The sequence below is a fragment of the Vombatus ursinus genome, unplaced genomic scaffold, assembly GCF_900497805.2.
Source record: "Vombatus ursinus unplaced genomic scaffold, bare-nosed wombat genome assembly UNPS02014924.1, whole genome shotgun sequence".
Lineage (NCBI taxonomy): Eukaryota > Metazoa > Chordata > Mammalia > Diprotodontia > Vombatidae > Vombatus > Vombatus ursinus.
The window spans coordinates 2692144-2715298 of record NW_020954702.1 but is presented as its reverse complement, the minus strand read 5'-3'; the positions used below and the strand labels follow the sequence as shown (position 1 = coordinate 2715298).

At 36.4% G+C, this 23155-nt stretch overlaps 1 protein-coding gene across 2 annotated transcripts in view; it reads left to right on the top strand.

The window, feature by feature from the left end:
* The first annotated feature begins 8130 nt into the window (after nucleotides 1-8130).
* RIPK4 (receptor interacting serine/threonine kinase 4) overlaps nucleotides 8131-23155 on the top strand; it is a 62187-nt gene continuing 47162 nt past the window's right edge. The window contains exon 1 of one of the 2 annotated variants that reach the window (XM_027843585.1): nucleotides 8131-8416. In XM_027843585.1, the coding sequence (XP_027699386.1) occupies nucleotides 8235-8416 (182 nt within the window). In that variant the 5' untranslated portion in view covers nucleotides 8131-8234. The remainder of the gene's footprint in view (nucleotides 8417-23155) is intronic. The other variant, XM_027843586.1, reaches the window with a different exon arrangement.

The following is a 23155-nucleotide window of genomic DNA, read 5'->3' as shown; positions in this document are numbered from 1 at the left end:
TATATACTGCTGAACAAAGCTGGAGAAAATCATGAAACTGTGATGATTAAGTCCACTACAAACTTATGTTACATAATTCCAACTGGGGGCAATCTTATTATACCTCAAAAAATAATCCATTATCTCATTCTCCCCCTCCCCTTACCTTTTCAGATGAGAACTTTGCCTAACATTTCATTGGAAAAATTGAGACCATTAGCTCAAAGCTCCTTCTTCATTCCTCTTCATCTCACATCTCTTAGATATTTTCTTCCACTATTTCCTCCTTTGCCCCTGAATCTCATTAAGACATATTCTCCTTATCAAGGTAAACCCTGCAAGTTCTGTTTCTGGGAGCCAAGATGGTGGAGTAAGAAATAAGTCTCTCTCATCATCCCTTATTAACCTCTGAAAGCCCAGAAAACATCACCCCAGGAAAAACCCTGGAACAGCTGAACCAGAAGAAAGATGGGGTACAGCAGTCCAGTAGCCCAGGTAGCTTGAGGGATTAATGTGAAAGGCCCCTCTTGCCCTGGGGGAAGGTGAGCAGTACAGAATGGGAGGCTAAGTCTTAGCAAGCTAGCTGAAAGCCCCACCTCAGCATACCAGGGAGAAATCCTGAATCCCAGGTGGTGGAGCAGGCAAAAACCAACACCAGGACCCCTGAGTGCCTCAATACAGAGAGGGGAATGAGTGGAAACCATCTCAGAAAACCACCACATGCCATGGCATTGTACGACAAACAAGTCTTCCAGTGCCTCAGAAAAACTCTGGGAAGCACAGCTCCAAGGGGGAAAGCCCCAGACAAATAACCATCTGGCAGCAGGGACATCCACCTGAAAGGAGCCAAAGAAAGTGAAGTGAAAGGCCCCAGGGGCCAGACTACCCAATCCTACCCCTAGAGTTCCAGTGTTGCTGATTCTAGCCCAACACCAGGTAAGCTGCCAGCACCCTACAGCCTCCAACTGCCAGCATCAGGAACCCCCAGCACACAAAACCAGTGACCAGGTCCGGGCTCCCTGCACAAGAAGTTTGGGTCAGTGCCCCCTGCTCCCCAAGAGGAGAGCTCAATTTTTTTCAAAGGCCAGGAAATAAGCAAAATCATGAGCAAAAAGAAACTTATTATAGATTCTTATTATGGGAACAGTGAAGGCAGAAATTCTGAAGAGGACAACATTGTCAACAAAACCACATCTGGAACCTCAAAAGGGATTATGAACTGATCTGAAACCCAAAAAGCCTTCTTAGAAGAGCTCAAGAAGGATTTTAAAAGTCAAATAAGAGAGGCAGAAGAAAAATTGGGAAAAGAAATGAGAGGTATGCAAGAGAGAGTCTATAGCTTGGAAAAAGAAGGACAAAAATTACCTGTAGAAAACAAGTCCTTAAAAAATACAATTGGCCAAATGGAAAAAAAGTACACTGAAGAAAACAACTCCTTAAAAAGCAGAATTGGCCAAACAGAAAAGGAGACACAAAAACTCACTGAGAACTCCTTAAAAAATAAAATGGGCCAAATGAAAAGGAGGTACAAAATCTAATAAAAGAAAACAATTTGTTAAAAATTAGAATTGGGCAAGTGGAAGCTAATGACTCCATGAGAGAGAAAGAGAATTAGTCAAACAGAAACAAAAGAATGAAAAAATAGATGGATATGTAAAATATCTCATTGGTAAAAACAACTGACCTGGAAAATAGATCCAGGAGTGACAATTTAAAAATTATTGGTCTGTCTGAAAATCATGATGAAAGAGCCTGGACAGCATCTTTCAGGAAATCATCAAGGAAAACTGCCCTGAGGTCCTAGAACCACAGGGTAAAATAGCCATAGAAAGAATCCATTGACCACCTCCTGAAAGAGATCCCAAATTGAAAACACCAAGGAATATAGTACCCAAATTCCAAAATTACCAGGTCAAAGAAAAAATACTGCAAGTAGTCAGAAAGAAACAGTTTAAATATCATGGAACCACAGTCAGGATTACACAGGACCTTGTAGCTTCTACATTAAAAGATCGTAGGGTATGGAATCCGATATTCTGTAAGGTAAAGGAGCTTGGATTACAACCAAAGATCAACTACCCAGCAAAAATGAGCATAATCTTTCAGGGGAGGATATGGACATTCAACAAAATTAGGGACTTCCAAACCTTCCTGATAAAAAGACCAGAGCTCAACAGAAAATTTGATCTTCAAATACAAGGCTCAAGAGAGACATAAAAAGGTAAATGGGACAGAAAAAAAAAACCAGTCCAACATTTATTAATGAGGGCAAACTTTTACATCCCTACAAGGGAAGATGACACATAACTCTTAAGAACTGTATTGTTATTACACCATTTTAGAGAGGTATACATAGATGGGGTGGGTATAAGTTGACATCGATGTAATGATAAAAAAAAATCTAATCAAGTGGGTTAAATGGATCTAAGTAAGTGGATTAATCTGATCTAACTAAGGGAATGTGCTGGGAGAAAAGGAAAGGAGGAGGCAGACAAGAGTAAATTATATTACAGGAAAAGGCACAAAAACCCATTACAGTAGAGGGAAAGAAGGGAGGGAGATGAGCATTGTTTGAACCTTACTTTCATCAGATTTGGCTCAAAGAGGGAATAACATAATCAGTTAGGTATAGAAACCTAACTTTCCACATAGGCAGTAGGAGGGAAAAGGAGAAAGAAAAAGGAGGGGGGATACAAGGGAGGGAAGAAGTATAAGGGGAAGAAAAGGGAGGGGGCAAATAGAAGGGAGGCAGGACTGAGGGAGGTGGTGGTCAAAAGCAAAACACTAGTGAGGAGGGAAAGGGAGAAAGGAGAAAGAAAAGCATAAACAGGGGGAAACAGGATGGAGAAAAAGACACAGATGGTAATCATAACTGTGAATGTGAATGGGATGAACTCTCCCATAAAATGGAAATGGATAGCAGAATGGATTAAAAAACATAATCCTACAATATGTTATTTACAGGAAACACATTTAAAACAGAGGGACACGCACAGGGTAAAGGTAAAAGGCTGGAGTAGAATATATTATGCTTCAGCTGAAGTGAAAAAAACAGCGGTAGCAATCCTGATCTCAGAGAAAGCAAAAGCAAAAATAGATCTTATCAAAAGAGATAAGGAAGGAAACTACATCCTGCTACAAGGCACCATAGACAATGAAGTAATATCATTACTAAACATATATGCACCAAGTGGTATAGCATCCAAATTCTTAGAGAAGAAGTTCAGGGAGTTACAGGAAGAAGTAGATAGCAAAACTGTACTAGTGGGGGACCTCAACCTCCCCCTCTCTGAACTAGATAAATCTAACCACAAAATAAACAAGGAAGAAGTTAAGGAGGTGAATAGAATTTTAGAAAAGTTAGGTATGGTAAACCTCTGTAAAAAATTGAATGGTGATAGAAAGGAATATACTTTTTTCTTAGCGGTACATGGCACATACACAAAAACTGACCATGTTCCAGGGCATAAAAACCTCATGATCCAAGGCAAATCCTCTACATGTCCAAAGGATCCTATTGCATTCTACTCCAGCATATTTCCCAAAATATCATCATTACTTTTCAACTTCAGTCTCTTCTTATATATTGTTTCCTCACTGCCTATAAACATTCCCATGTCTTTCCCATCTTAAAAAAAAAAATCTTTCACTTTTTCTATTCATCCCCTCTAGCTATCATCCCATATATCTTCTCCCTTATATCTAAACTCCTTAAGAAGGTCATCTATGATTGATTCCATATTTTTTTTTCTCTCACTTTTTGATTCTCTACAATCTGGCTTCCAACCTACCTGGTCATTCAACCAAAATTGCTCTGTCTAAAATTACCAATGATCCCTTAATTGTCAAATGTAATGGCCTTTGATCTGTTGATCATCATCTTCTCCTTTATATCCCCTTCTAAGTTTCTTTGATAATACACTCTCCCAGCTTTTCTCTCATCTGCCTGAACTACCCCTTCTGTTTCCTTTGCTGGATTTTTATCCAGGCTGCTAAAGATGGATATCCCACAAGGTGTCAACTTTAATGGATTCAACTGTCATCTTGATGACGATAACTATCATGATGATGGTGGTTCTAAGGTCTATTTATCCAGCTCTAACCTCCAGGCTTGCATCTCCAATGCCTATTAGATACCACAAATTATATGTCCTGTAGATACCTTAAACTCAAAATGTCCAAAACTGAATTCATGTCTCACTTCAAACTCTCTCCTCTCATTACTTCCCTATTATTGTTAAGGGCACCATCATCTTCCAAGTCACTCAGGCTCCCACAAGGTGCCATCTTCAACTCCCCACTTTCTCACTTACCCTATATAATTAATTGTCAAGTCATGTTGATTCATAATATACCATAATATCTTCTCTTCTCTGACCCTGACACTACCCTCATGTGGCCCCTCAGCACCTTATGCCTGAACTATTGCAAATAATTTTCTTGTTGGTCTTCCTGCCCTAAGTCTCTCCAGTCAGCTATCAACATAATTGCCTAAAATGCAGATCTGACCATGTATCCCTTCTCCCCCTCCTCAATAAACTCCACTGCCTACCCATCATCTCCACGATCAAATGTAAGATCTACTCAGCATTCAAAGTCCTTTAAAACCTGTCCCTATCCTTCTAGTAATTTTACATGTTATACCCTCCTCCTTCACCCCATCCCCAACTCTTCAATACAATTAAATTGGATTTTTTAACAAAATACTTCATCTCCTGATTCTGGGCATTTTCAAGTGACTGGCCCCCGATGCCAAGAATTCTCTGCTGCTTCATTTCTACCTCCCAATTTCCTTCAAGTTCCAGCTAAAATCCCACTTTATATAAACCTTTTCTGATCTCTCTTAATGCCTTACCTCTATTGATTATCTCCAATTTATCTTATTTCTTGTTTGTATATAGTTGCTTTCATGTCCCCCCTTAGACTGTGATCTGGAGAGCAGAAACTGTTACTTTTCTTTTTCCAGTATCCCCAGTACTTAGCACAATGCCTGGCACTTACTAGGAGATTAATAAATGTTTATTAACTACCTGTCTGAAACAAGAACTTCTTCCTTGTCAGCGCAGCACAAAAAAAGGATCTGGAAACAAATATAAGGACAGAATGGTGGCTAAAGGAAAGGTTCTACCTAAAGGCTAAGGCCTGTGAGCAGAGATCTGGGAGATTTAGTCCCACTTCTTTTGGCTAGAAGGGTAAAGGCCTCGGCTGAATATTGTCCTTCTCACTAACATCCACTTTATAGAAACATATGTGTACACATGTAAAAATTTTTGTTGTTGTTTAGTTGTTTTTCAGTTGTGTCCAACTCTTTGTGAGCCCATTTAGAGTTTTCTTGACAGAGACACTGAAGTGATTTGCTATTTCCTTCAGATGAAGAACTGAGGCAAACAGGGTTAAGTGACTTGCCCAGGGTCACACAGCTAGCAAGTGTCTGAGGCCAGATTTGAACTCAGGAAGATGAATCTTCCTGACTTCAGGCCCAGCACTCTATCCACTGCACCATCTACCTGCCTCAATGTAAATATATATATGTATATATACACACATATGTGTGTATGTATATACACATATATATACACTATAAATACTTACATGCATGTACATACATACACACATACATATATTATATATGTGTGTGGATACCATTCCAAGTAGCATGAAGTCTTAAAATACTTAAATTGACTTATTTTTTAAAGCTAGGAAGATCTAATTGAAAAGAAACTAATCCTAAATTTTTAATGAGGGGTGAGGTGGGGAAGGTCATTTAAAATCTTTGCATTTTAGTGTATCCATCTAAAAGATTCTATCTACTTCATATGCCTAGGAGTGGGGGAAGGGCATATACACACCTCTCCTCACCTCATGTAAGTCCTGTTAGTCAAATAGCAATTATTTAGCACCTTCTAGGTGACAAGCTCAAGGTTAAGAGCTGGAAATAAAATATAATTGGGAAAAAAAAAACAGTCCCTGCCCTCAAAAAGCTTACTTTATAAGGGACGAAGACTACATATTAAAGGAAGTTAGAAAGGGTAGTTAGGTAAGGAAGTACCTCAGTAGGGGTTATGGTGGAGGAATTCCTGGCCAGAGAGAGAGAAAGAGAGAGAGACACACACACACACACACAGATAGGGACAGACACAGAGAGAGAAATTCAAGGATTGGAGTGAAGTTTTTAGATGAAGAGCTAGGGTGTGGTAGAGGAAATCTGGAGCATAACCTAGAAAGGAATGAGACATGGCTGGCCTGGGCACCCTTCTTGAATGGACATTCTTCCAAATTTTTTTTTGTATTCTTCATATTTATCATATTTTCAGCATAATAATATTACATTATATTTATAAACCATAATTTATTCAGCCAATTACCAATGTTGGACTACTAAGATCATTTCATTTCTTTGCCATTACTAACAGCAGCTATTACTATTTTTGTACAGTTAAGTCTTTTTCCTATTCTCTGATGGGGAGGGGGAGGACATTAGTGATGTAACTGATGGGGTATGATGAGTCTTCTACCGCTCATTTGTCATATTGCTTTCCAAACTGTTTGAGCCACCATCCCACCAACAATTGGAATAGATTTTCTATATTTCCACAGTACACACACACACACACACACACACACACACACATACACACACACAGCCTTATCATTTGGGGATGTTTTAACATTCCATTGGCTATAAGGTGGCATCTTAAAGTTGTTTTGATTTTGCTGGTTATTAGGGAATTTAAGGATTTTTTCTCATGAGTTTCATTTTATTTATATAGAGCATAAAATGCATTAATGTCCACTATCACATGCCATTTGTGAGCAGATAATTTCCAGCAAGTGCCTCATTCCACAACACCAGCCCGGCCACACGTCCATAGTCCAGGGAAGATGCAACCAAATAACTGACCTCTTTACAGGTGCTCCAGTCTCTATTTCCTCAGCAACTACAGCCAGGAAAGAAAGTTTGTCGTTGTAGAGAAGAAAAGAAAGTTCTTAACACCCAAGTTCACTGTCAAAAGGCTTAACATTCATGGAAATGAAACCAAGGAAGATATATTACCACTTACCTCACTGCTTCACCCAAAAGCCTTTAAAGGCCTTGCATTTGAAACCTGTGTGTGCTGTCTTCCTTTATTAGAATGGAAGACAGGGCCTATCTTGCTTTTCTACTTATATTCCCAGAGTTTAGGAGAGTACTTTGTGCATAGTAATCACTAAGTAAATGCTTTTTATTTAATTAGTTAATGAATCAATTAATTCTGCCTCTTTATGATTGGAACAAGTACATTCTTGAAAAAGGAAGAATGTACTTTTTCTTGTAGTTTTAAATGATTTTCAAAAAATTCTGCTCACTGCTCCAATTCATTAATGTCTTTCTTCACAATTTTTTTCTCAGTTTTTCTTTTTATTCTTTTGTCTGTTTTTCTATGTGAATTTGTTATTTTATTGAATTCTAGGAAGTATTACTCCTTAATTCTAATTTAACAAAGTATAGCCTGACTTGGTAGGGTATGGAAATATTGCCTTGTTAGGAGACCATCAAAATACTGAACCTGATTCTTTGCACTGATTTCATAATGTAACACTCATCAGCTTACCTTTAAAAAGCAGAATATTTCAATCCAGGAATTTTTTTCCCCAAAGGGCAAAAAATATAGTTACCCTGTTTCTCCTTCAAAAATCCTTTTAGATTTTAAATTAAGGAGAACATTCTTCATTAAATGAAGAAAGAATTAAAGAATGCAGTGCTTTTTTTGTCCTTGCACTGAACTCTATAACCTAGGCACTCAATACTTGCTGAATCGAATTGAATTAAATGGAATGGAATCTTGCAGTCTGCAAAGCCATACTCTATCTGTCACTTTCATTCTCTGGGCTTCTGTTTAACTATGATTTCCATGTGAAAAGTTCAAGAGAGTCTCGTTTGAGATAGCAAGTACACTATGTACTATGAATTTATCATTTCATTTGGGATTGAATGAGAACAGTAAATTCTCTACTTTTTCTAACCTTTGTTCTGAAAAAACAAGGAAACTTTTAAGTATTTCCTGTTTGAATCGAAATGTGCCCTTCAAGTTACAGACACCAGACTCAAACAACTGGAGCCCAGGAAATGATGTCATAGCTTGGTTAATGAATACACCTGAGTCACCTGGGCTGGGAAAGACACAGCCTTTCGTACTGTGGGAGAAAGCAGCCAGGAAGTTTGGGAAGTAAAGGAAAGTAGAGAAACCAGATTTGGAGAATTTTGGTGGTAAAAGATGGAAAAGGAGAACAGTTCCCCTTGGGAAATGGGGCTGCTGAGAACATTCGACTCCAGTGAATTCATTAGCTGGGAGAAGATCGGTTCAGGGGGATTTGGACAAGTTTACAAAGTACGACACATTCACTGGAAAACATGGCTAGCAATCAAATGTTCTCCAAGTCTTCATGTAGATGAGAAGTAAGTAACTTTTAGTGACTTGTTTTTCTGAAAACTGTCTCTTCTATAGTGTAATATTTATACTTAAAATCTGCAAAAAATGATGCTTTGCCGTCAGGAAGGCTTTTTTTTTTTAATCAGTTATAAAGGAGAAATTTTTTTAAACTTACACAATATAACTAGATGGTTTCAATGCTTAGGATAACTTTCTGGATTTTAGGGGATTTTTTTTTCAGTTTGTAGTAGATTAAAAGTAAAAATATTTCTGGACTCTTTCATTAGCAATAATAATTATCCTTCTTAACTTTCTGTAAGTGGTTAGCAGTCAGTTTTTGCTAATTTGATGGTACATTCAGACTATCTGAAGCATGTTTCTTGGTACCAGCTTTTTCTAGCTTAAACTGGAAAGACTTTGTGTAATTTAACATACCTTTTGTAGTTCTAAACTATGAAAGTGGTTAATTTGCATTTGGCTATCTCTCAAATTTCATAGTTCAAGACTTTTTGATTACTTTTGTGTAAATTTGTTTACACTGATCTATGAAATTTTCAGGTTGGTAAAGTGCAAATTTACACCCCCACACATAATGCCCAGCCCGTATGAAGCACTTTAAAAAAAAAAAAAAAGACAGCCAGATATGAAATGATTATCTTAAGCATGTTAGAACACGATCTCAGAAGACAAGTTCTGGCTAGGGTGAAACAGTACAATGACTTAGTGTGTTTTGGAATGGAAGGTTTAAAACCTTTTTTTCTTATTTATCCTTTGTGTTTTGTGATTTGTATGTTGGCTTTTGGACATCCTGAAAAATCAGTTTACATAGGCCTTTGAGTTATTACTGCAATACTGTATCTGTAATCCTTTTTGCTACTTTTAATTTTACTCTTTAAATACCAATTGGGATAAAGAGAAAATTACCCATGTGGACAGCCATAGGCTTGATTAAAATCAAGTAGGCCTTTCTTCTGAAACTAGACATTTTAATGTTTGCTGTCCATGCCTCTTGACTGTCGTGAGGGGTTGGAGAAAAAGAGGAGGTTTGTGGTGGGAGAAGTACTAGGGCAGATTTTTCTTTGTGAATTTATGGCTGCTTTTGTTTGTAGATGTAACAATATCTAATCAAGATCCTAGATGTCATACCTTTCTCAGTAGCATATAGTCATAAAAATACTTCAGATTGACAACTGTTAAAAGCAGGTGGTCTAGTTGAATAGAACGTTGTGCTAATTTTGAATTGTTAATGAGGGAGTTTGCGAAGAAAAAAGGGCATTTAAGATCTTTGTATCTCAGTTTGTCCATCTAAAACAGATAATACCTTCCTTCAACCTACTTCTAGACACATTAAGAATTGAAGAGATATTTTTAAAAGGTTTTGAATCACCACTCATCAAGTCTAGTGCATGAACTAAGCGTTAGGGGACGCAATTTAAAGCAGTTTTATCTATATAGCTCGGTGGTAGCTTAATTTAATGCATGAATTTTGTAGGCACATTGGGTGGATGTTTAAAATTTCTACAGCACAGAACTCCCCTAAAATTTTCATTCATACCTGGAGGATTCTCTATCTAAACTGTTGTGGCTTTTAGCCACAAACCTTGAACATAGGATGTCTTACAACTTTAGGCACGAAAGTAGCAAAAGCTAACAGAAGTAAAACAGTTTTTCATTCTTAACTCAAGCAAAATAAAGGGCAAGGTCCTTACAAAACTTGAAATCCCGTATCTAAACGATTTCCCCTTCTAATTTGTATTGCTACTTCTACGAACCTTACTTATTCACTCAGCAAGTATTTATTAGATAGCTATCTATAGTCGAGGCACTGTGCTAAGTGTAGTGGAGGATACAAGGAACAATCACATTGCTTAGGAAATGACATCTTTACAGCCTCAAAATTCAGAGAAGCTTCTCTAGGTATAGTTCTCTTATTGCTCATTTCAATTATTATTTGTTCCATAACAAAGGTGGTATTTAAGAGCACCTTTTTAGTAAGCCCTTTCTAGATTTCTGAAGTGAGCTGTATTTGTTAATAAATTCTAGATGTAACCAATGTGTTGATTTGTTTTGTTGGACAATATGTATTTGTCATAAGGGAATGCTTCTGGGGAGTGCGATGGATTAGTGGATTAGTGATAGCTAGTCAATAATAAATGATAAATGAGCAAAAGCATTTATTAAACGCTTACTATGTGCCAAGCACAGTGCTAAGAGCTAGGGATACAAAGAAAGGCATAATTCAGTCCTTACCCTAAAGGATCTTCTGATATAATTTGGGAAGACTATACAGAAAAAGAAACTGAAAGGGGGGGTGGGGAAGGAGGTGAGGTTTCCCAGCTTGATGAAGTCCTTCAGCCTATAGCTAGGGTGAGAAATGATCTCAGGTGGGGAGATTTTCAGAGTTAATTTCATCTTGCAAATGATAAGTTTCTGGAAATCATCAAGTCCAGTAAAGTAGCAGGATCGGAAATGATCAGGTGAATTCCCTGGGCACCTTCCTTAAATGGTGGAGGATCTGGGAGGTCCTCTCCATTGTTTACCTTCCACCTCTTCTGTCAGTGGGAGGGAGGGGCACCAGGGGCTGCTGAGGAGGTGTTTCTCTGCTTTGTAGAAGCTTACGCTCTGCTGAGGGAGAAAGATGTAGCATGTATAATGTAAGCGAAATACAGACTAACTACCCTGGCCCTCACTGCCTGAAGGCCAAGCAAGTTATATTTTCACCTCACTACCCAGGGCTCTCCGATATTTTTGTGAGGACTAGGGGAAAGGGGTGTGTGTCTAGACTGTGCAAAATGCTCCAGTCTGCACCTATGTTGTTCCCGCAGTTGTAAGGGTGGTCTTCTGCATCCCAGTAACATTTAGCCACTAACAGTCACATTAACTTTTACACAGAAGTATTTACTTCAAAAGGTATAATCACAAATATACAAATTCATTGCCTTAATACTTGGGAGCATGCACCATATCAATTGGGGAAGGTGAGAGTGTAGAAAGGGGTTAGCTCAGTTCCAATTGAGCATAGTCTCAGTTGCAAGCCCCAGACTCACCTTAGACTCAAGTACCAGGCACCCTGGCTTCTCAGGTCTTCCATGCCAGGCTGGTTGCACTGTCCTACCTGCAATCCTGGCTCTGACATTGTCACCCTGGCTCAGACTCCTGTATCCAGGGGGGATTGCTGCTGGACACCTGAAACAGAGAAGGACAAACGAAACAGACCAGAAACAAACACCTCTAGGTTCATGTCTTGAAGCTAGAATAAAAGAGCAGGAAAAGTCAGTCAAAAAGTATAAATTTTTTTTTAATGCATATAAGGAAACAAAAAGTGCATAAGTAGATCAATGTTGCTACTTTGTTGAATTTAGTGTTTAGTGAATTTAGTATGCATTTATGTAGATTACACTTAGAAAAATTATTTATCAAGTTTACAGTTTCTAATAAGAGCTTCTTATCTGCATATTGTTTCTTTAAGTTCACAAAGAAATTTTAATTTAAATTTAGAATTATTTAATTTAAAATTCTAATGCCAATTTTATTTAAATAATGGAGGGCATATTTTTATGGCAGAATTTGACCTCTACGAGTAAATAGAACTTTTAGAGTACTTTATCTAGTTCATTGCATTTCCTGGGGTGACTTACTAGGAGGAACTCCCCTGTTTAAGACAAATCACTTCGGATTCTTCTGAGCATGCTCAAAAAAATGTTTTGTCCTTTAGCTAGAACTCATTCCTGCCCTTCCCATATTGGGCAGGTCGTGACTTGTACGAGGTTGCTGTGCAGTTTTAGAGGTCAAAAGTGTCCCTAAACAGGAAACACTTCACTTGAAGTTTTATGAAGAGCAAAAAAGGAAGGGGCAGGATGGAGTTGGGTTCTGTGTTTTAAGAACATAGAATCTATGGTAAAGAGAAAGCCTGGGCTTTTTGTTTTTCTTTTTTTAAAGAATCAAACATTTGCAAGTGATGTACTTTATTACATTAATCTAGCTTATATTTCTGTTCTTAGGAATGTTATTTCATTTTATCTAAATAAGGCAAAAATGGCTGTCTCTCAAACCTGAACTTGAAAATAGTTAAGTCTAAATAGTGGCTAGAGAGCCTGCAGCCTGCCACGGAGCAAAGATGAAATGGGTTCAAGTCCTGTCATTGACATATACTAGCTGTATGCCCCTGGGCAAGGCCTTTAAATTATCTGTACTCTATGCGACTCTCTTTAACACTATAAATTACAGAGAAAGTGTAGACTTGCACTAGTACAGGCATTTTCATTATTTGGAATGAAATCATAGGTTCAATACCAATCCCTAAAGTGCCTATTAGTTTTATAAGTTAATCTTGGCACTATTTTTAGGTAGTGTGTGAAATTTACAACCACAAATACCTGTTAGTATGGTGTGTCCATCTGCCTGTGCCTAAGATGGCTTCTCTGGTGTGGAAATAGAATTTCCCTGAGCTGTTTGGCCAGTCTCAAGATCCACAACCATAGAGTTAAGGAGGCCGGGGAGTTTGGCTGGCTTTGTACAAAGCTCAGGTTTACTTTCATCTGCCCAAGGCCACTATCACACTACAGGGCCTGTGATCACATTGGTTTTCCTTAATGAATAGCTGTACTGAAAATGGTAACTTCTGCCTGTGGCTGCTTATCCCTAGGGTGGCAAGCAGGTGAACCAGGCCTCCTATAGCTGCTAAACAGGCTCCTACTCCCCGGCTTCCCACTCTTGCCCAACTTTGACTCTGGCTTAGTCACCACCTCCATCTCTGCGATAAAGGCTTTGACCTGTTACCTCAGGGTATGTCGTAATTAATGGATCTGGTCCTCTTGTCGTGAGGTCTCCCGTATAGTGCCCCAGGGATGTGTGCTGTGCTGTTTTAACATTTTTGTTTGAAAAAAAATTTAACTCATGCTGTTTAAATTTTTAACATATGCAGTTTAACATTTTTGTTAAAAAAAAATTGGACTTGGATTAAGGAATAGATTGCATGTTCAATAAATTTGCTGGTGTGACAAACCTGAGAGGTATAGACAATGCACTGGAAAATAGAATAAGGATCCATCCACAAAGAAGAGATGGCTTGGGGGACGGAGGGCTATTATTGCTTTTTTAGGTATTCGAAGCATTTCCATGTGGAAGGATTGAATTTATTCTGTTTGCAAGAGGGCAGAACCTGGTGCAGTGAGTGAAATCCATTTGTTTCTTGGTTGAATTCTGAGCATTTGCACGAATAAGAAACTCCCAACAGTAAGAAGAAAAAAAAATAACACATTATGGTTTAGCTACATCTTCGCCAAAGGGTCTAATATAATAAGCCTGGCTAGTAAGGACAAGCCTGAGTAAACTATGAGTTGTAACTATAGTGTAGTCAAGTGGACAAACCCATTACTGGGACCTTTTTAAAATAGCTGTCATGGGAACATTTCTGAAGTTCTTTGGAAAGCTTGGAAAGAGTAATTGGATTGGGGGTGGAACAGAAAACTCTAGCTGAGAGGCATTATCTAAACTTTTATTTGTGTGTGTGTGTGTCTGTGTGTGTGTGTTTTCTAAAGGTGGTTCCCAGGTTTTTTTTTTCTGAATAGTTCTTTGTTATACACACCCTGTTTTTTTTTTCTCTTCCTGTTTTACCATTATAATACAATGCCCCCAGGACTCTGTTCTTTCCCCTAGCCTAAAACAAAACCTACCTGAAGTTTTTCTAGGAACAAAATCTTGACTTTTCTTACTTTCCTGGATGTTTCTTTGAGTACTAAAATAGGAATCAGAAAACCTTTTAGGGTTGCCACTAACTTGTGTGATCTTCGGCAAGTTATTTTATGTCCCTGGGACTCAGTTTCTTCATCTATAAGTGAGGGATTTGGACTAGAAACTGTCTCAGGGTTCCCTCTTCCAGCCCTAGAATTCTGTGATTCTTTGTATTATGTTACTTTTTTTTCATAAGTCTTGCATATTTTCACATTGAACATAAATCCCACATGAGATTTACCAGAAATTTACCATTAAAGTTACTCTATTGAAGAAGCTTCATCTGGTTCAGTCAAAGTCTTACATTAGTAGACCCTGTAGGACTTCTGAGAGTCACCAAGTCTTACTTCAAGGGTAGAATATGAAATATAAGCTTTCTTGTTTTCCATGAGACACAATTACTTTCCACTTGTGGAGTATCCTCAGGCAGATTTGGTGTTCAGTTGAGTCTGACTCTTCCTGACCTCATTTTGGATTTTCTTGGCAAAGGTATTGGAGTGGCTTGCCATTTTCTTCTCCAGCTTATTTTATAGATAAAGAACTAGGCAAAACAGGGTTAAATGACTTGCCCAGGGTCATGCTGCTAGTAAATGTTTGGAGTCAGATTTGAACTCGGGAAAATAAGTCTTCCCAACTCCAGGGTTGTCACTGTATCCACTGAGCCACCTAACTGCTTAGGTATGTTGGTAGTTTTTAATGAAAACAGTTAACTTAATGCTTTCCTTTTCTTCACTAAGTAATATATTAATTAGATTAATATATAACATTTTTAAAAAATGAATTTTATTACTTTTGATTTATATCTATTAAATTTCCCAATCCCCTTCTCTCCTCAGAGAGCAATACCTTATTTAAAATGTTTAAAACAAAAGAGGAAAAAAAAACATTTCAGTAAAAATAATCAAAATATCAAAGAAATCTTAACTATATGTAGTGTTCCATATTTTTAGTCCCCTACCTCTGCAAAAAAGCCTAGGGAGGTGCCTTCTTATGAGCCAAGATTAGTCATTATAATTTCATGGGATTCATTTGATTGTTTTGTTCTTGTTTTTCTTTTTCTTTTTCTTTTTTTCCATTTACATTGTTGTAGTCACTGTGTGCTGTTTTCCCAGTTCTGCTTATTTCACTTGCATCAATTTATATAATTCTTCCCATGGTTTTTTTTATTTATCATATTCATAATTTCTTACAGCACAGTAATGTTTAATTAAATTTCATGTACCATAGTTTGTTCAGCCATTCCTCATTTGATAGATGTATACTTTGTTTTCAGTTTTTTTGCTGCTATAAAAGGTGATGCTATAAATATTTTGCTGTTCAGGAGGCTTTTTTTTTGTCATTGATCTCTTTGAAGTAGTAGAATCTCTAGATCAAAAGGTACCACTATTTTAGTCACTTTTTTTTTGCATGTTTCCAAACTGTTGTTCAGAATAACTGGCAGCTCCACAAACAGTAAAGTCAAATTGATTTTTTAAATTTTTTTTTGATGAAAAAATTTATTTTCTTTTCCTCCCCCACCATTGGGACTGGAGAAAAGGAAAAAATAAAATCCTTGTAACAAATGTGCAGTCAAGAAAAACAGATTTCCATGTTGACCATGTCAAAAAATATATACAACAGATCTCATTCTGCACCCCAAATACATCACCTCTCTGTCTAGAGGATGGGTAGCATACTTATTTTATCATCTGTCCTCTAGAATCATAGTTGATCATTACTGTGATTACATTAAGACTTTCAAGGTTCTTTGTTTTTTTACAATATTATTGCATAAATATTTGGTGTTGCTCACTTCACTCTTTATCAGTTGATACAGGTTTTCCTTGTTTTTTCTGAAACTTTCTTTCATCATTTCTTTTAGCACAGTAGTATTCCATTATATTTATATGCCATAATTTGATAGCCATTCTCTAATTGATGGGCACCCCTTTAGTTTTCAGTTGACACTACAAAAAGAGTTGCTATAAATAATTTTGTACATAAAGGATGATTTCCTCTCTTTTTAATCTCTTTGAGGTATAAATAATTTTATTGCTGGGTAGTCAAAAGGGTATATGCACAGTTTAGTAACTTGCAGTGTATTTCCAAAGTGCCAGTTTGCTTCTCTCTCTCTCTCTCTCTCTCTCTCTCTCTCTCTCTTCCCTTCCCTCCCACCTCCCTCCCTACCTCTCTCTCACTTTGCCAATCTGATGGGAACCTCAGAGTTGCTGCAACTGGCATTTCTCTAATTATTAGTGATTTGGAACATTTTTTAAAATATTGATAACTTGAATTTCTTCCTTATAAAACTGCCTGTACCTACACATCCTTTGACCATTTTTAATTGAGGAAAGAATTTTATTCTTAGATTTGAATTAGTTCTTTATATATCTAGGAAGCCATACTCTTAACAGTGAAACTTGCTGCAAACTTTTTTTTTCTTCAGTTACCTGTTCTCTTCTAATATTAGCTGCATCAGTTTTATTTGCACAAAACTTTAATATTATGCAACCAAAATTGTCCATTTTATCTTCTGTGATTCTTCCTTAATTAGTCATAAATTCTTGCACTATCTATAGATCCAAAAATGTAATTTCTTTCTTGGTCCTCTAATTTGTTGCTATCACCCTTTGTGTCTATTTATATATCCATTGGGAGCATATCTTTGTATAGGGTATGAAATGTTGGTCTATACCTAGTTTCTGCCAGATTGCTTTCCAGTTTCTTACTGTATTAATACTTCATTAAAACCATAAATAAAACTGACATTTCTTTTCATAATAGGTGCTACTACTTGTACCTGTTCACTCATTACCAAAAAATCACTCGTTTTACACTTAAAATGGGGAGAGGGGATCTTTTGCTTACAAACATGAATCGAGTGTATTACTCCCAGCCTTACTTAAGTCTACATGAAGTCAATTCACAGTTGTTGTTTTTTTAAGGACAATTGACACACTTTCAAAACATAGCTTGAAAAAATTATAAATAAATCCTGTGTTCTATAGCATTTACATCCACCCCAATAAGGTATATGCTGGTAAGGAAATTTGGCACCATGGTATTATCAACTCATGCAAATTTGCTAACCTACTTTATTTTATATTTTGGCTATCAGTGACTAAAATTCAGAATAACTGACAACATTTTTTATTTGCAACTTTTAAAAAAGAACAAACAAAAAGTCTTCCAGTCTTTTTAGCAAAGTCTGCATAATTGCTTCTGCCAAAATGTGCATGTTATCTCTAATTTAATGTAATTTTGTGCTACTTGAGAAAAGAACTAACAATTTATTTTGTAGACCTATCAAAGAAAAAGCTAGAAAATGTCTTTAACTAGCATGAAAACCATAGCAGTACGATTAAGCTCTATGAAACCTTTCCTAATTCCACTTCTCCATATCATAGAAACAATGTTCTTCCTTCCCGCAACCTTTCTTTGATGGCTCTGTATAGGTAGCATTCTCTTGTATTATAGTTATTTGGGTCCCTGTCTCATCTTTCCAAATAGTCCTTGAGGGGCAGGCACTGTGCCTTAATCATTAAGTATTTTCAGTGCTTAGCTTTCTACCTCAAATGCACATAGTAGACTTTTAGAACATTTCTTGAATAAGAAGGGGATTGTTTATATCTTGTTTTCAAATAAAGGTCTACTCTTTTAAAAAGTAAGACTAGATTCTCTCAAGGTCCCATTTACTTCCCAAAAAATTGTGTAATTCTATGTATTATGGTCATTTTCTGCCACACAGTCACAGGTAATTTTAAAATTATTTTGGGGGTTTCATTTCTTTTCCAAATATTACTTCATCAGTTTCCTAAAACAGTTCTAGGCTGGCTGAATAGTTTTTAAATAAATGCATAATGAATCAAGTTAAATACTCCTTAGACTACCATCATCACTTTTGGATAGTAAAACTAAGTAATATTTCAGATAAAGTACTTTGGGGGGTGTAGCTATACTGAATATGTTTTGGCTCTACAGTAAACTAATGATCCATAAAAAGTAAATTTATTGTGTGTTTACTAGCAATACTAAATGTGTAATATAAAAGACATAGTGAGCCAAAACACAGACTTCTTTAGAAAGAAAATTTTATGCCAATAAAATCTAGGTTCACATTTTAGCACCAATTTCATCAGATTTTTGCTAGAATCAAAGAGATTAAGATTTTTTATAAAATTTTAAAATGTTATGTATTTTATTTTTCTTGAATATTTCAGAAAGTTGTATTTTGCTTATCACCTAGGCCTTTACTCTTCAGTAGAAGTTTAAAAACTGTTTGAATGAATGAATTGACCACTTAAGAACAACTAAAATAAAATTATGGTTGGAAAGGAGAGAGTCACTCTCAAGTCTTCTTTTTATAGATAAGGAAACCGATGCTCAGTGAGGTTTAGTACCTTGCCTATACGGGGTTGCTGAGAACAATGGATTATTTTTTATAGTGCACTGGGAAGTTCTTTTTTTAGTGTTATTATTTAATATCCAGATTACAACATTCAGAAGTTTTTAGAACATGACAATGGTGAAGAAAAACAAATCGTTTCAGGTCATTCAGCTAATAAGGGAACTTAGAACTGAGACTTGCTCTGGGATCTTTGAGCTATTTTATATATACATATATATGTATGTGTGTGTGTCTATGTATATATACATATACATATAGATGTTTCAGTAAAAATGCTTTCCTTTATAACTCTACATATTTTTGTGCGTTTAATCTCATGTATCTGCTATATCGGATCCATTAGTAAATACTTTATTCATTTGTTGTTTCAAAATGCATTCGTTTAACAATTGGTGAAATACAGATAGATGAAAGTTGTTAGTTTTAGTTGTATCTGACTCTTTGTGACTCGCTTTGGGGTTTTCTTGTTAAAGAAACTGAGGCAAACAGCATTAAGTGACTTGCCCAGGATCACACAGCTACTAAATGTCTAAGGCCAGATTTGAATTTGGGAAGACAAGGCTTTCTGACCCCAGGACCAGCACTCTATCCACAGCTAGTCCTGGCCTTATTTAAAGTGAAGAAAATCTATGTGTAAAATAAGGTATTCAGGTATTTTTTCTAGAATACAAGAGCACAACTGTTTGAGTGGAATTTTAGCATAAATCATAACAGGAAGAATTAGAATAGAAAGGGCAAGAGAATGTTTCAACTTTGACTTTTATTATCCCTCGTATCTAGCACAGTGTCTGTTATATAAATGCTCAAAAATTTTTTTAAATTGTAAATGTCTTTTAACTGTCCTAGTTTTTCAATAGAGAATGTTGATAGACCTTTAGGCATACTATTTACTGTCAAAATCCATGAGTTGCAAGGGATAAACTGAGCTCTAATAGATACCATTTTCTTTTTTGTTTTTAATTGATTAATTTTGTTTGAAATGGAGCTTAAAAATTGAAAGTACTGTTTTTCCTAATGCCAGCTATTATACCTTTAAGGAAATTTATAATTTTCTGAGGTTCATCTGAAAAATCCAACCTTGGCCACTTTTCTGGTGATTCAATAACATTACATTGTTTTGTTTTGTTTTTTGGGTTTGTTTGTTTTTTTGAGGCAATCAGGGTTAAGTGACTTGCCCAGGGTTACACGGCTAGTAGGTGTCAAGTGTCTGAGGCAGCATTTGAACTCAGGTCCTCCTGACTCCAGGGCTAATGCTCTATCCACTGTGCCACCTAGCTGCCCCCCACATTCTTACATAGTATTCTGCTCAGGTTGTTTGGGTAGATCTTGTAGATCCTGCTTGTTATTATTAGCCTGTGAAACTAGCAGGCTATTTGAGTTACCTATATGGATAATGCATGTGGCTGCAGAGGCTGAGGTTGATTTTTTTTTTTAATTTGTTGGCACTCCCTTTGTAAGGATCTATGCAAGCAGCCACTTCAAAAGTGCTAGAGCAGGTAGTAGGAGCCACTGATGGTATAAAAGGATGAAGAAATAATAATAATAATAACTCACATTTATATGTACTTAAAGGTTTTCTAAAATCGAAGTGGCAGATTTCATATAGAGGAAGGGAAAATCTGTCAGAATCATGGTAGAGGCCACTAGGGTTTAGTTTCTGAGGATTTCTGCTTTTCTGAGATTGCAAACATCTGGCATTCACCGGTTCCATAAAAGTATTAAGGAATAAAGAAGTCATGTTGATCATATTTTAGCCAGATAATAATTTAACTTAATGATTCACGTCTGTTAACTGTATTTTCTTTCAAAAGTCAGTGGAATTCAGCGCTTTTTTTTTTGTGCCAGACTCGTAACTTAGAAAAAGGATTTAAAGCTGAGGTACTGAATGAACACCCTAATTCTTTAGCTTCTGCAGCTCTGAGATACATTGTAAAGTGGTCTTCAAATAGATACAGTGAAAGAGAATCAGATTTGGGAAACGTAGCAAAATTCAAGATAGATGAACTGTTCTCCCTTGACCATTCCCATTCCCAGTGCTTTAGGTAAAAAAAGAAAAAAGAAAAAACTTTATGTTCCAGCTCTAGTCCAGTCTGAGAAAACTGGACAAGTAAGAAAAAGTTTCTCACTTGAAGTGGTGCAGTCAGAGGTCTGAAACCAGCTACTAAGTTGGAGCAGGTATTAAATTTTTGTGCTTGTTATTAATAAATATCAATCACCAACAGAACACTGGAGCTTGAAGAAAACAAGCTTAATCTAAATACCTTATCTGAATTTTACCTAGTGATTCTAATTGTAATTTAAGTTATGGCTTATATGCCTTTGCACATAGTGAATACTTCATAAATGTTGAGAAAATAACAAAGAGAATAACTATTGTAAGTCATTTAGAGCAGCTTTATATTTTGTTGGATAAAGCCTGTTTTTATATGTGGAGCAGATTAATTTAGACAATCTATTTATCAAGATGACTTCTGAGAAAGAATTCTTTCAACTTTTGGTTCTGGAACAAAATTGAAACTCAATTAAGACTTTTAAAGGTGAATTGTTATGATGAAAAGAGTACTGTACTTGGAGTCAGAAGAACTGGATTTTGGTCCCTATTCTGCTACTTACTAATTGTGAGACCTTAAGAAAGTCACTTAAATAACTTGATAAATGAGTTAACTGAGTCTTAGTGTCTTCATTTTTTTTTATAAAATGAGGATAATACCTAACCTGCTTCTCAAAATTTGGTCTAACAATCAACTAGGATGAAAGAACCTCGTACCATCAATAACTTAAGCCATGAACACAAACCAAGCTGGCAGGATGCTTGTATACCACATATAATATGCTATTATTTTAAGAATGAGATTAAATTTCAGCAGATGTAGGTATCATCAGTAATCATGGTTCCTACAATGAATATTTGTTACTTTTCTCTGAAATCTATTCCAATCTTTCCCCTTAATTAAAAAGCAGTCATTGTCATCTTCTATGCTATATTTAATTTCAATCAGAAATAATATTAAATCCAGCATAGAAGATGACAATGACTGCTATTTAATTAGGTTGAAAGAATGGATATTAAACTAATTTTAATGTTTCTTACTTGTGGGGGAGGGAAAGAAAAGCACTGTTTGAGTAACCTTGGGATTGAAGACTTTGGAAGGACTATTATCTTAATTATGAGAAATTAAAGCAATCAATATTTGTGTATGTGTCACTAATTTGCCATTAATCATAGTTCTATTGCCACTTGTAAACTGACCCAGGATCATTACATATTGGGAAACAGTGTTAGATTGCAAGTACACCTGAGGCTCTGTATGCGTCCAAAGGTGAACATCAAGTGACATTGTTGACACCTTCCTCTGGTTCTCTGCCTTTCTCCTGATCCTCTTCCTGCTGTCTGACGATTCCTTCTCATTCTTTACTAGATAATCATCAATGTTCCAGTCTCCTCATTGATCATAGCTTCTATTCTCCCTTTTCTAATATATCTTCTTGTTCTTCTATTTTTATTTTTTAAAATCTGAATTTAATACTATATAAAATTAGCTTTTCCAAATATATTGTAGAAAAAAGAAAGGATTGTAGATGAAACTGTGAATGTCAGTTGTGTAGAGTATGCATTTCTTTTTAATTATATACAGTCATCCCTTTTAGGGGCACAGGACACCCATGAACACACAGTACCCATAAAAAGTTGCAGTTTCTAGTCGAGAGAGATATAATATCTCAAACACTACAGAATCTTCTGTTATCTCCAGCAGCAACAGCTTCGTGAATTTCCTTCCACAGAAAGTGCTTGGGAGAAAATCAGGTGACTGAATCTGGATGGTAATGAGACAAGGGGGAAACATTGCCAAAGAGAGTTCATAGCCCAGAGTTCTTTAGTGCACTGGACTTCTAGCAAAATAAAACTGTATAACAAGTTTATATATATATATACTTATGATAGTAAATTATAAAATATATTAATAATATACAGTATTTATGCATTTATGACTTTTTTGCTGTTGAGTCATTTTTCAGTTGTGTCCAACTTGGGATTTTCTTGGCAAAGATACTGGAGTGGTTTGCCATTTCCTTCTCCAGCTCATTTTTCAGGTGGAGAACTGAGGTAAAGAGGACTAAGTGACTTGCCCAGGGCTAAGTTACTTGCCTGAGCTCATGAATGTCTGAGGCTGGATTTGAACTCATGAAGATGAATCTTTCTGACTCTAGGTCCAGTGCTTGTCATCTGTGATTTTTCCCTAGTACCCTGCAAATCTCCAAAAAATTCCCATTCAATTATCAGTGGCCAACCTGGGAATAACCAAAACTGCAGTTGTGAAAACTGCAAATGTTGAGGGATGACTGTAATAAATTCAACATTACTTTCAAAGCTGAACTGCTTATCTCTGATTCTTTGGGGCCTTCCTTCTCCACTATTTTTTTCAGGGGAGGAGAGAACCCTAATTCTAAGTCTCTTCTCCCTACCATCCCACTGCCATTGGTAGGGGTTGGGGATTGAGAGAACTTGTAATATGCATAGCCAAGCAAAACAAATTCTTGCATTGGCAATGTAAAAAAATATATATATTTATTCATCTTGAGTTCATCACCTATATAGCCTCTGGCAAGAAGTCAGTAGTAATCAGTTATTTATTATGTGCCTAGT